This window comes from Mastigoproctus giganteus, chromosome 5 (assembly GCF_048544385.1).
Source record: "Mastigoproctus giganteus isolate SK-2022 chromosome 5, ASM4854438v1, whole genome shotgun sequence".
In the NCBI taxonomy this organism is placed as follows: Eukaryota; Metazoa; Arthropoda; class Arachnida; order Uropygi; family Thelyphonidae; genus Mastigoproctus; species Mastigoproctus giganteus.
This window is the reverse complement of record NC_143579.1, coordinates 190,984,142-190,998,799: the sequence shown is the minus strand read 5'-3', so window position 1 is coordinate 190,998,799 and position 14,658 is coordinate 190,984,142. Positions and strand designations below refer to the sequence as shown.

At 35.3% G+C, this 14,658-nt stretch overlaps 1 protein-coding gene across 1 annotated transcript in view; it reads right to left on the bottom strand.

Annotated features, from left to right (window-relative positions):
* The window catches only part of LOC150085953 (putative RNA-binding protein EEED8.10), a 375,958-nt gene that overhangs the window by 233,817 nt on the left and 127,483 nt on the right, over positions 1-14,658 (bottom strand). Inside the window, exon 9 of the mRNA XM_090373614.1 lies at positions 6,125-6,165. Within this exon, the coding sequence (XP_090229740.1) occupies positions 6,125-6,165 (41 nt within the window). The remainder of the gene's footprint in view (positions 1-6,124; positions 6,166-14,658) is intronic.

Here is a 14,658-nt window from a genome sequence, read left to right as displayed (position 1 = left end):
TGGTAATGACTAGAACATCATCTGAATACCTCCCATAGTATGTGATACATGGCTTCAAATGTATACTTACAATCGTTGAGATATAGATCTCCGATATTTGGTGGTTCAGGCTTAACCCATTGGCAAACCAAAAATTTGTTTCTATACTTTGTCTCGAAAGGTGATATAGTTGCTTCAACTAAGAGTTTAATTAAGTGAAAAATTTCCTTAATAGGAAGCTTCATATAATTAAAATGTATTAAGTTATTATTTAAGATATCCCAAAGAATATCTAATGTGTATTCAACGTTTACATTCATATATAACAAGGTAACATGTAGTGAGAATAAATTATCATTACCGCCAAGTCTACAGTCCTTAAAGTTATTAAATAGCGTATCGTAGTTCTTAATCCCGAATTGTATCACCTGTCTAAAGAGTTTTATAATGCTATATACATTGTGGCCAAGGATGAAAATGCAGAGTTTCTGTAGGAAAAACAATAGGCTGAATAGGAAAGCTGGTCTTATGTAATATTACCTGACCGAAAAGTGCAAGAATATTGTACTCCTGCACTTTTCAATTCCTTCAATTCCTTTAACTGAGCCATAGTAATGTAGTCATTTTTTCGATACATGATTAACACTTTATTGTATTGATTGACCAAATTGGTAAATAGTGCCAGGTCTACTTCAAGATAAGTGAAGGTATCTGATACAACTGAATCTAGCTTATTAATATAATAAGGTTTAATGAATATTACTAATGTATCTCCTTAAAGTCAGCTCTCTGAATAATAATGTCTTTATTTTCCTGAAGTTCACGTAAAGCTGAACTGTCATGTGTATTCAATTTAGGAAGTCGCGATTCTTTTATGTTATTCACCACCTGGTTAACTCGTTGAATAAATAAATCTTTTAGTGGAACATTATGAAGTCCAAATTCAATATCAATTACGCACTGTTTTTTAGGTAGTTTTCAAGGTGGTAAATTGTAATTTGAATAAAAAGTGAAATCTGGTTCTGCGATAGCGTACACGAGGAAAGATTTGTAACCTGTTGATATGTTGGTTTGTTAAATGTTGGGAGAGGGGATGTTTGCGAACTAGCTGACGTATTCTGCGGTACACCTTTGTGCATATGTGGTGGGGGGGTTGTCACACAACTTGTATGCATTTGGTAGCAAACTTGTGACAATGTGTTAGTACTCATATGAACATGTCTTGACCTTCCTGATAATGTATTCAATTTGTTAATGTGTCTGTTTTTTATTTCTGAGGCCTGTGCTTCACATCACAAATCTATGGAGGTCTTCAATACAGACCAATCGTTAGGATGCAGATAATTTTTTAATTTGTAGCAAAGTTGCCTTACTCGGGGAAAGGTATTTTTGTTTATTAAAACACCAAGATCTTAGGGTAAGCTTAACTATATTACGCTATGTGGCAATTGCTAGTTGCTTAACGCCGGAAATGTTATGATTTAAATTAACCCTGGCAAACTTCAGAATGATGTTGTTTTGAAGTCAATACTTTAGAAAAGAAATATGATAACCTGGGCCGAGTATCTTAGTGTGAATCTAATGTAATTTTGCACTAAAGTCTTCAAAAAATCTCCCATACACACAATACATATTGTGTGTATCGATAGGTTATACCTGGAGATAAAGGAAGTGAATGAAATAGTCAATAAGAGATCAAAAATGAATTAAGAATGAATAAACTTCACAAAAATTAAAAATTATCTGCATCCTCACGACTGGTCTGTATTGAAGACCTCCATAGATTTACGATGTGAAGCACAGGCCTCAGAAATAAAAAAAAAAAGACATGTTAACAAATTGAATACATTATCGGGAGGGTCAAGACACATTCATACGAGTTCTAACACATTGTCATGAGATTGTGACCAAATGCATACGAATTGTGTGACGATTCCCCCACCACAACACAACAGTGTACCGCAGAACACTTCAGCTAGTTTGTGAACACCCTCTTGCCCAACATTCAACGAACCGACATATCAACAGGTTACAAATCTTTCCTTGTATATGCTATCGCAGTACTAGATTTAATGTTTATCCAAAGGATTAAATTACAATTTACCACCTCAAAAACTACATAAAAAACAGTATGTAATTGATATTGAATTTGGACTTCACAAGGTTCCACAAAAAGATTTATTTATTCAACAAGTTAACCAGCTGGTAAATAACATAAAAGAATCGCGACTTCCTAAATTGAATACACATGACAGTTCAGCTTTACGTGAACTTCGGGAAAAGAAAGACATTATTATTCAGAGAGCTGAAAAAGGAGATACAGTGGTAATACTCAATAAACCTGATTATATTAATAAGTTAGATTCAGTTGTATCAGATACCTCCACTTATTTTGAAGTAGACCAGGCACTATTTACCAATTTGTTCAATCAATACAATAAAATGTTAACCATGTATCAAAAAAAAACGATTACATTACTATGGCTCAGTTAAAGGCAAGAAGATACAATATTGCTGCACTTTTCGGTCAGTAAAATTACATAAGACCGGCATTTCTATTTGGGAACGACATTCCTATCGTTTCCTACAGAAACTCGGCATTTTCATCCTTGGCCAATGTATACAGCATTATAAAACCCTTTAGATGGACTGTAGACTTGGCGGTACTGATAATTTATTCTCACTAGACGTTACCTCGTTATATATAAATGTAAACATTGAATACACATTGGATATTCTTTGGGATATCTTAAATAATAACTTGATACATTTTAATTATACGAAGCTTCCTATTAAGGAAATTTTTCACTTAATTAAACTCTTAGTTGAAGCCAACTATATCACCTTTTGAGACAAAGTATACAAACAAATTTTTAGTTTGCCAATGGGATTAAGCCTGAGCCGCCTAATATCGGAGATCTATATCTCAACGATTGTAAGTATATATTTGAAGCCTTTTCTACCCTGTATCACATATTATGGGAGGTATTCAGATGATGTTCTAGTCATTACCAATAGTAGCACTATCCAAGACATTTTACATTCATTTAATAATATTCATTCTAAACTCAAATTTACATTTTGAGAGGTGGAATACGGATACTAAGTCATTAAATTTTCTAAATTTCACGCTTGCTCGGGACGCGAATAAAATCCAATTTAACATCTATCGTAAACCTACAAACACCGGTATGCTCCTGCATTATAAAAGCTATCACCCGTTCACAAAAAAAGATCGATTATCTTTAATCAATTTCTCAATGCTTATAAATATTCAAAGACGAAATCTGCTTTGGGCTCAGAAATACAAATATTAACCAGCAGATTCTTAAACAGGGGTTACCCACTTGGTACAATAGACAGAATTAGGGTACAAGCTAATAACAGAATAAAAAAAAATATACCAACAATAGTAATATCAAAAAATACTTTATTTCTGTCCCATATGTTGAACAGTGGCACAAACAACTTAACAGATTCTTTAAAGATACTGAATTTAAAATTGTAGCCAGGCCAATACGGAAATTACACGCTATTAACATTAGTAGAAGCATACAATGCAAGAAAGCAAGCTTATGCAGCATCAACCAAAAAAAAACTTCCCACTTTATCCCTCCATTGGTTCCAAATGCCTGTCCAGCTCAGCCTTAAATTTATTTAGGCCAATAGCTTCCACAACAAAAGATGGAAGCCTGTTCCATCAATCAACTACCTGCTATACTGAACAATTGCTCAGTCCTTTCCTCATTTTCAGCACAAATAAATGACTTAGACAACATTTCTTGCAGTGATTGCGACTCATCTTATCAGGGTTCTACGCAGTTTCCTCTGAATTTCCATGTTAAGTATATTTGTAAAAGAAGCACAAACTGAAGCCAAACACGTGGCCTCAGTTTGTGCTTCTTATTCAGCAGCGTCAGAATTAGCCTTTCATGCCGTTAATGAAAAACATACTTTTTTATTTAACGCAGCCAAAATACTTTGTGTCCAATGTAATTATACGAGACTATTAATTGCAGAAACCGTCGAAATTTAATTACATGAGAATTCTGTTAATCTTCGTCGGCCATATCTAATCTCCGACTCGTGGACCTTTACGTGGATGCGTGAAAAGAAATAATTCCTATTTAAGTTCCATGCTCACCCCTATTCGGTAATGTTCATTCCTGTGATCACGACATATGGTCAAAAAGCATTGTCAGCTTTAGGAAGGAAAATCATTTTGCATTTTTTTTCTTAAATTAATTTTTTACTTAATTTTTAATTTTGTTCATTTGATTTTTAATTTTGTTCATTTGATTTTTAATTATTGTTAATTATTTATTACTGTAATGTAAGATTTTTTCAATTTTTCTAAATTGTTTTTGTTTTAATTTCTGGGGAATATCATACAGAAGTGTTCTATGTATCATATTGAGGTAAACTTCTCTTATTCTTTTACAAATGTTGATATCAATGTAGAGCATATTGAGCATTATAGCTCTGGTTCATACTATCAATACATCATATATAAAATAGAGTAACTGTACGATAAATATTCCAAATTAACAGAAAGCAAATCCCCAGTTAGTAAGGATAGTTATTGTCAAACTCTATACCCAAGTGCAGGCATTTCAACTGAATTTTTCTTTCTTTATTTTTTTTTTTATATATGGTTCCGTTAAGTATAGGCCTCCAAAGCTGAGTGGTCAGGAGTGGGAGTGCAGCAGCACACGCTCTTTGAGTAGACCGGAGTTCAAGCCACGACTGCTAAATACAGTTGTTCTGCCAACCGGCACTGGACCAGCATGGCAGATTATGGTCCATTTCCCTCAGCATGAATTGTTGAGGAGGCTTACATCCTGCAGTGGGTTGATAACGGCTGCAGTTTACCTTTACCTTTTTTTTTTTTTTTTTGTTAAGTATATTTGTAATCTTTTTAGGCATTTTGGCAACTGGATGCACCCTCTCGCTTTATTTTACTTTTCCACACAAATACTTTTCTATTTTCAACTAATTCATTGTTAATGACAGAATCTTTTATTTTCCCCCTTGTAATTGCATCCCACTTAGCAAGTGAATGCCTTAGTGACCAACAAGCCAAGTTGTGGGCAATGGTTGTCTGCCAGCAGTGTCATTATCTCCACAATTTTGCACCCATTAGGATTCCTAAACAAATAATGGGACAGACAAAATAGGCAACTCAGATGCAACTTTTTTCTTGAGAAAAGTCAAAATCACATCGCTCCATGGGAGAAGTATATTAGTGCCAAAAGGTTGCTAACAGCAAATTCCATCGATTTATTTTAGCCTAAGACATTGACTGTCTCCCTCATCCCAAACCATATATCCATCTTGTGATGAATAAGTGATATGGAAAGACAGCATATTTGCAAATGCCATACTCTGAATGGATTTCTATTGCATTTATCTGATACAAAATCCTCTGAAAACTAGCACTGATACAAATACTATTATTTTCCATTGTTAGAATTAATGACACTTGATTCACACAATGAACATGAAAGATGAAAATAAAATTATACACAATATTTTGAAAAAATAAACGACATCTATACTCACCATTTCTATTAAAACTTCAAGAACAAAAAGATTTACATTGTAATGACAATGTACATCTTTCTTGTTATTGAAGTTTTTTAAACAAAGGAAATAATGCCTCAAAGTTATTAATTCTATGCTACTGCCATTTCTGAAACAAATCTGAAACTATAGCCATCTATGCTTCAGGGACTGTATGATAAATAGAACTTTAAAAACTTTCATGTGCATTTTTCTGTATTTTCAGACTTTTAATCAATCCTATTTACAATGCAAGTTTTTTGTTAATGGATTGTTAATTACTGTGAATTTTTCTACTTCATCAAAATGGAAAAAAATTTCACAACAACTGTTAATTTTTCTACTTTATCCTGCTTTCTACTTAAATTTTTTTTGATTTTTTCTACTTCTGATGAAGTAGAAAAATATTATGCATAAGTGTTGTAAATGTACAGTATTAGTTTTTTTGATGTTCAATCTATAGAGCAAGTGTCATAGGCCACTATCATGACCCACATTGCATCCTGATTTCTCTACATTTTTTAAATTTCTTAATTTTTTTTTTTTTTCCTTAATCATTTATATACGTAAAGTTGTGCCTTACCCTTTTTCCCCAACTTCCAGGCAGTTTTTCAAAATTACAGACTGTAAAAAAATAAATATATAAATAAATAAAATTAGCAATTGGAAGTTCATAAATTATACAATGGTAATCACATCTAAAGCATAAGCAATGAAACTCATAAGTATAAGGAACAATGGTTTTCAATCAAATGTTTTTAATTATTGAAGACTGAGCAACAAAGAATAAAACTCCCTTTTTTAAACTGTAAAAAAAAAAAAAAATCTCCATGTAGCTTGCTAAGGTCATTGAACATTTTACTCATAAATCCACACAAATTACTTTTACTTTCTTGGGAATTTCCTTTCCAGTTCCACCCTACTACTAATCTGTCAACACTGCCTGAAGTGCACAATAAGAAATAATGATAAACTGTATAATGTCAATATTTCCAAACTCAGCAATGAAAAGTAATAATATTCACTTCACAGATCATAAGGCCTACACATGTGTGCTGATGTGGGGGGGGGAATGCTTTGCAAGTGATGTGCATGTTATATGCTCAGACACCCTTGTGTTACCTTTAATGGTGCAGATTGTTGACTGTTTTAGGGAGAGGTGCACTGACAACTTTGGTCACAGTTTGCTAGTTCACGTGATATGTTAGTTCATATGATCTTTATCATGCATTGTGTTTTATGTATTGTGCTACCACATTGTGTATATTATACACTGTATCATACTATGTATTTTATATATTTTGCAAGTAAATTTGCATGTGTCGTTGGGTGAAAAACCCACCAAACATGCAAATTTAGTTGGTTTTCCAAAAAACTAACACACTTAACAAAAGTTCAATAGTCTTAATCACGCTTATTAGATTATTTTTAAATTCAACTATAGATTTTGTGAGTTACAACTTATTATTCACAGAGCTTTTGTATTGGTGATTTGCCATGAATATTGTAGCATGTAACTAGTAGTGCAATGGAATTCTTCTTGATTAGACCGGGATTCGAGCCCGTCACCACCAAATACAGAGGATGCGGAAAGGGCAGGGAATGACCACCACACATTCCCGGAGCAATATGGCTTTAGTTGCTAATGCTCCTAAAAACCAAATAACAACAACAGCAGCAATGGAATTGTAAGGTTTTAATTGTGATAAATAAGCAAGTCAAAGGTTCTAATCACATATGTTAGGGCGGTTTTTTTTTTTTGTTTTTTTTTTGTTTTAGCTAAGAAATTTTACATTTAGTAAGATTTAGTTGTAACTTCAGTAAAACTCTATGAATGTAATGGTATAGCGTAATGTATAACCTGTACATGACAGTGGAAGGGTTAGCATAAACTTCACAGTAGGTATCATTATATTTAAGAATCTAACAGCTTGGTGTAGTACTATCAATTAATCAATTAAATTAAACTGATTAATTTCATTAAGTTTCATAGTTAATCAAGAAAATTGCATTTAAATGGAAATCATGTCCCATACTAGAGCAGCAAAGCAATGGGCAAAAAGCTAAGGAAATGCTGTGGCTCAGGGAGAGGGGGACAATTCTCCTATGAATCATGATCTAATAAAATGAGCAATTTTTGTAATGTTTCCAGACCTTTCTGGAACAGAACATGACACAGCTGTCTTTGTGTGCATTCGGTGCAAAGTGTGAAAAAATTAGGCATAAACTTAGCGTTCCGGTGGGCAATTATGAGAGCTTGAAGAGTAGAGTAGATGCCCTTGAATAAATTAAAATATGGGCCCATCAAGCTCTCAGCTGCCCAAATCCCCAAATCAATACCAGAGCTCTCAATTGTGCATCAGGCAATACAGTGGCAATCCCTAAGGCAGAATTTGCTACTCCCACATTAGGTAGTAATTGTACTGTTAAGGAAACAAGAAATATATTGTGCAAGAAAGACAGGTGGAATAGAACCAGGTTGTCTGTCAGGGGCAAAAGTAGATGACATTGTAGAGCAGGTCATCTTTTAAGGCTACAAAAGATGATTTTGTTGTATACATTGGCACTAATGATATTAAGAGCAGGAGATCAGAAGATTACTTAACAAGTACAGGGCAATATTGGGAAAAAGTCACAAGTTAGAATTGAATTTGCAAGTATCTGCAATTCTACCAGACATGACAGAGGGAGTACATGTTGAGAGCTTTCACAGGAATGTGATACACTTAAACAGAAAGGGTGCAAGAATATTTGCTGATGCTATTGAGACACTCATGTGGATCAGAAAACTACTACCTTGAGAGGATACACAGGTTAATAGATTAACAATAGCCACAGGCCCACATGAAAGTGATTGTTGCAATTCTACTGGAACACAGAGCAGCCTGCAAATCAAGGTGCTGGGGATTTCAAGCTGTGCTGCATATCATCAGGGAACAAGTAAATATGTGGGCTGTGTTAGGATAAATAAGAGTAACAACATGTGCATGTATACTTGCATGTAAACTAATGCTAGAAGCATTGTATAACTAATGTACATGTATATTTGTGTGTACACCAATGCTAGGAGTTTGGTAAATAAATTTGATGAATTTGAGGTGCTGGTCAAAACTTCAAAGGCAGATACTGTTATGCATTACGGGCCTATAAGAGAGCTTGAACAACAGGATGGATGCCCTTGAATGATTTAAATTGAGGGGCTCATTAAGCTCTCAGCTGCCCACATCAATGCCAGAGCTTGCACTTGAACATCATGCAACACAGCAGCAACCCCCAAGGCAGAATGCTCTGCCTTGGGGGTGGAACAGCGCCAGAGTATGTCCACCATGGGCAAAGGTTGATGATGTTGTAAAGCAGATATCATCTTTTAAGGGCACAAAAGGTGATATTGTTGTACACGTTGGCACTAATGATATTAAGAGTAGGAGAATAGCGGAATTACTCAGCAAGTACAGGTCAATGTTGAAAAAAACCTGCAAATTAGGGTTGAATTTGAAAGTGTCTGCAATTCTGCCCAGACACGATAGTAGGGAGTATATGATGAGAGCCTTGCCAATCAATTCGGTCCTGGAGAGATTGTGCAAGCTCACGGAGTAGAATTTCTTTCAGCATGGTCTGTGCTTGCTAACAGGAGAGACTGCTTCTACAGGAATGGGATACACTTAAATAGAAAGGGTGCAAGAATATTTGCTGATGCTATTGAGGCACAGTTAGGTGGGTCAGAAAGCTTGGGGAGATACACGGACTAATAGATAAACAGTAGCTGCTGGCAGAGGTGAAAGTGATTCTTGCACTGCTTCTATTGAAATGCGCATCAGCCTAGAAAACAAGGTGTAGGGGATTCCAGAGACTGCTGGGAGTCAATGCGGAACAAGTAAATATAGGGGCTGTGTTAGGGTAGCTAAGAATAGGAACAGGTGCATGTATACTTGTGTGTACACCAATGCTAGGAGTTTGGTAAATAAATTTGATGAATTTGAGGTGTTGCTCAAAACATCAAAGGCAGATATTGTTGGGATATCAGAGACGTGGTGTCACACAGATATAAGGAATGCAGAACTGGAATTTGGGGAGTACAATGTGAACCGAAACGATAGACAAGACAGGACAGGACAGGACAGGAAGGGGAGGAGGGCTTATGCTGTTAGTTAAAAAACACAAAATCTAGGAAAGTCCACCAACATCCAATTGATGTTGGTGGACTTTCAATTGGATGTTGGTGGTCCACCAACATCCAATTGATGTTGGTGGACAATGCAATGTTGAGTCTGTTTGATGTGACATAAGCACTGGGAAAGGAAAAATGAGAGTAGGTGTGTGTGTGTGTGTTATAGGTCTAATGAATCTGATGAGTATAATGAACAATTGTGCAGAGAAATAGAGTGGACCAGTAAATCAGAGTGTCTTATAATGGGGGATTTTAATTTCCCAGAGATTGACTGGAATTTGTGGGTTGGTCACTCACACACTAGCAAGGCTTTTGTGGATTTATTGGATGATTGTTTTCTACATCAGCATATTCAGGAGGCAAATAGAGGGAGTAATACTCTTGATCTGATTATCAGTAGTGATTCTTCATGCATTAAGAATCTGCAGATAAAGGAACCACTAGGTGGCAGTGATCACAGTGTGCTGAAGTGGGATTTACTCAGAGGTAACTACCATCAGGGGTTAAAGGGAAGGGTTTTTGCTTTCGTAAAAGTGACTACGGTGGTCTGAGACAGTATTTAAATTCTATACGGTGGGACCAACTGATGATGTTACCAACAGCAAATTCAAAATGGGAAGCATTCAAAGAAATAATCTTGGAAGCTACTAGGCTTTTCATACCAACTAAAAAATATTGTTCAAGGTTTAAGCCTAAATGGATGTCAGATGAACTAATTAGACATGTTGTTGGATGTTGTTGGAGTGGGATTTATTGGCACAAGGGCTGCTATGACCATATTGCGCCTGTTACTTTGGAGTGTTGGTCAATATAGGAAAGGATACTATTCTAGAAGTGACTGTATGCGTTGATCATTTTTAGATAAGTGAACAGTTCTGATAAAGTGGCATCATCTCCAAGTATATGGCTTAGTTGCAAAGGTTTTTGTGAGCTAATTAAAGATCTGAAGCATGCGATTCTAGCTGAATGATAATGTTCACACTCAATGATAATATTTTTCACAGTAAGTATAGAACTACAATGCGGGCAAAGTGGAGGATCTTCTCCTAGCAGTAAAAATAGGTGTGTAAGATGTGTATGGCCAATTCGTGCTCTTGCCAGCACGACCTCTTCCTGCCTGTTTAATCGGGAACTGGATCTCCATAGCTGTGGATTCTGTTTTATTTCAAGAAGTTTGTTACCTGTTTGATTATGCCACATCTCAGTACATATCCGCCGTATGACAGGTTTATAATCAGAAAAAGGAACTGGGATGGAATCGAAGTAAGTAGGGTGTTTTGCTGCTTCGTCCCCACGCTCATTTCCTGGAATTCCAACGTGGTGGGGTATCCAGCAAAACGTGACAGTCTGCTTATTTTTATTGAGATGGCATAACTGTGACCTGATTTGTGAGAGAAGTGGATGCAAATGTTGTGGTTTATTCTGTTGGGCATTCACAGCATTTAAAGAGTCTGTATATATCATTACCTGGGTGTTTGGAACATCGTTAAGGAGATTTAAAGCCATTTTGATTGCGTATAGTTCAGCTGTAAAAACACTGCATTGAAGTGGTAATTGGACAGAGAGAGTGGATGCAGGACTCATTACTGCAGCTCCCACAGATATATCAGTTTTGGAGCTGTCCATGTATATCTGAAGACTGTGAGCATTGGTCAATGCGTGATTCGCATGTAATTGTCTAAGATTGTGGTTCGATAAGGAATGTTTTCCCCACTGAAGAAAATAGTTGTCACAATGAGGTATATATGTTACGGGCAATATGATAATGTTTGTTATTTGGTTTTTAGGAGCATTAGCAACTAAGGCCATATTGCTCCGGGAATATGCAGTGGTCATTCCCTGACCTTTCTGCATCCTCCGTATCTGGTGGTGACGGGCTCGACCCCCGGTCTAATCAAGAAGCGTGTGCTACGCACTGCTGCTCCTACCCACCTGGCTACGGAGGCGCACAATATGATAAATCGGAAAGTATACATAATTTCCGGCTATTATGTATAATTCCCAATAATATTGGAGAATATGCTTAATTTATCAAACATACCAGATATTATGAATAATCTCCAATGCTTACTGGTAATATTGATTAATTGAAATTAGATGCCAACAGAATACTAAAAAAAAAAAAAAAAATCAAAGTTTAATGTTATCTATTATTACAAGATAAACTATGATGACATTTTGAATTGCACAGTTTGTTACTATTTCTACAACTACATTTATTACTATGTAATTGTAAAGGAAAATTTGCATTTTCCTTTACAATTACATTTTTTGTAACCTTGACCACCAAATATGGAAACTTCTTAACACACTCCTGCAGAGATAATTCTGAGTCTGGAACTTCCGTGACACTTATAAATTTTTCATGGCATATAGAAAACTCATTTCTGGTATAAACATTGGCCAATTTCCCTTTCTTTGTATCCAATTTATATAGTCCACTATTGTCAATATCCATAATAACTGCCAAGCAATTTCTTGGGTCACTTCTGGCTCTGTCAACAACAGGAATTCTTATACGTACCGTATCACCTACTTTTCCAGTAGGAAACTTTTTGAATTTTTATCATGAAAAAGTTTATCATTTTTTTAGCTTGTATTTTAAGATTTTCTTTTACTATTTTACGTTTTCTATATATTTGTGCTTTCCTATTCGCAACAATATTATCCAAGTCCTTGTTATTCTCTTTAATATTCTCCTTATTCTCCTCATTCTCCTCGACGTTCTCCATATTCTCTTCGACGTTCTCCATATTTTCCTCAACTTTCTCCATATTCTCTTCAACGTTCTCCATTATATTATCATTTTCAATTCTCTTTATGCTAGTGTCTCCTGCAATCTCTCCAGAATCATAAATATTTGATTCCTTCTCTATCATATGATCATTTTTAAATTGCTTCATTATGTTTTCTAGTTCTTCCTCTTCTTTTAAATTAACAACAACTTCTTTGGGAAGCCATAAGGTTTTGAGGCCAATTTTAATGGGAGAACCAAACATAGTTTCATAGGGACTGCATTTAATTCCTTGGTGATATGCTCTATTTTTCATTAATTGAACAAATCGTAATCCTTCACTCCAGTTGCGTGTTTCATTAGTTTCTAGCCATGTACTCAATATATTCTGTATGTCCTGGTTTGCACGTTCGACAGAACCTTGACTCTGGCTGTGCCAAAGTTTACCACGTATGATTTCGAGTTCTTCCCAAGAAGAACATAATTCTTCGATAACTTTATTCGCGAATTCGTGACCATTATCGCTTTGAAGGATAGAAGGAGCTCCAAAAATAGTAAATATATCCAATAAAACATAAGCAACTTCTTCAGCACGTTTGCTTTTTAAGGGATGCAATTGTACAAATTTTGTTAGGTGGTCTTGATATACAAGAATAAATTTGTATCCCTTGTCTTGCTGACTTTGCATGTCAATCAGGTCTACCTGACACCTACTATTCATTTTGTTAAACACCACTGGCTTAACTACTAAGCCTTTTTTAGGAACTTTACTTTTCTTCTGACAAGGCTCACATAAGTTTAAATATACCATTACAGACTCAGCGGTTATATTTTTATACTTTTTTTGAATTTCGTTCATCATCCGATTTCTTCCCCCGTGGCCAATAGCTATATGAATATTATGTATTGTATCAAAAATTTCCTCAGTGCAGACATAATATTTTATGCTTTGGTTATTTTCTTGAACAGGGTAAATCAATTTATTACAATCACCTACTTTGATTATATCATAGCACTTGAGTCTTTGGTAATCTGCTGGAGTTTTCCCTGTGATTTTTAATTTTAGTGCAAAAATGCCATTTATCAGCTGTATATATTTTTCTTTCGTTATAAAACCTTTGTTCCTGCATTTTGTTTCTATTACTTTCGTTAAATTTGCAGTAAAACTTTCTTTCATTCTTTCAATGGTACACTTTGGCAAACTACAAAAATTTTCATTACATGTTAATTTCTAATTGTTTTTCACAGAAAACTTACCTATGGACATAAACTAAATACATTTAACTTTATCTATGTATAACGTTGCATTAAACGGTAAGAATGCAGACACAGTGGTCGTTCTGGTTCAGCCCAACAGCGCTGCACTAACTAAATGGCAGTATATTATAGGTTTTAGAAGCGACTAGTCGGCTCAACAGTGCACAGAAGCACTTCCCTTCATTTCATTCATATGATTTCTCTGTCCTATTTATCAAATTCATCAGCGAGCACTGGAGAATATATAAAATGACCATTATATTTAATAAATTGCTATGTATTTATTAAATTCTCCAATATTATTGGCGATTATACATATTAACCGGTAATTATTCATAATCACCAGATTAATCAAATTTACCGTAACACATACATTGCCCATGGTGCTTATACTGTGTCTGTAGCTTGAAAGATATTTACAAGGTAGATGTTCCAATTTTGAGTTACCTCTTGTAGCCGGATACCAGCAGGTTTGTTTTCGTTGGGTTTATTTCTATATAAGTTTTCCCACTGCAGTTCAAAAAGATATGCCCAGATGGGATGAGACAGGTGACTACGTAATTTGACTGCATAACTAAGAAGCAATACTTTTCTTCTAAGCTGCAGAGGAGGTTCATTGACATCTATATACATACTTTGCACTGGGGATGTCTTAAAGGCTCCCTAAGGCAATCCTGAGAGCACTATGCTGGACCGGATTGAGCCAAGCCAATGCTGTCTTACAATGTAGTGCAGAATCATAAACTGGGGCTCCATAATCTAGATGAGATCTTATTAAGGTTTGATATAAGTGTAGAAGAGTGAAGCGATCGGCTCCCCATGTCATGGAAGAGATAACTTTGAGGATATTTATCTTTTTCATGCACTGAGTTCGTATTTGTTGTATATGTGCCTGAAAGGCAAGTTTAGTGTCGAGTATAAGGCCCAAGAACTGGATACTTTTGCTAAGTGGTATTTT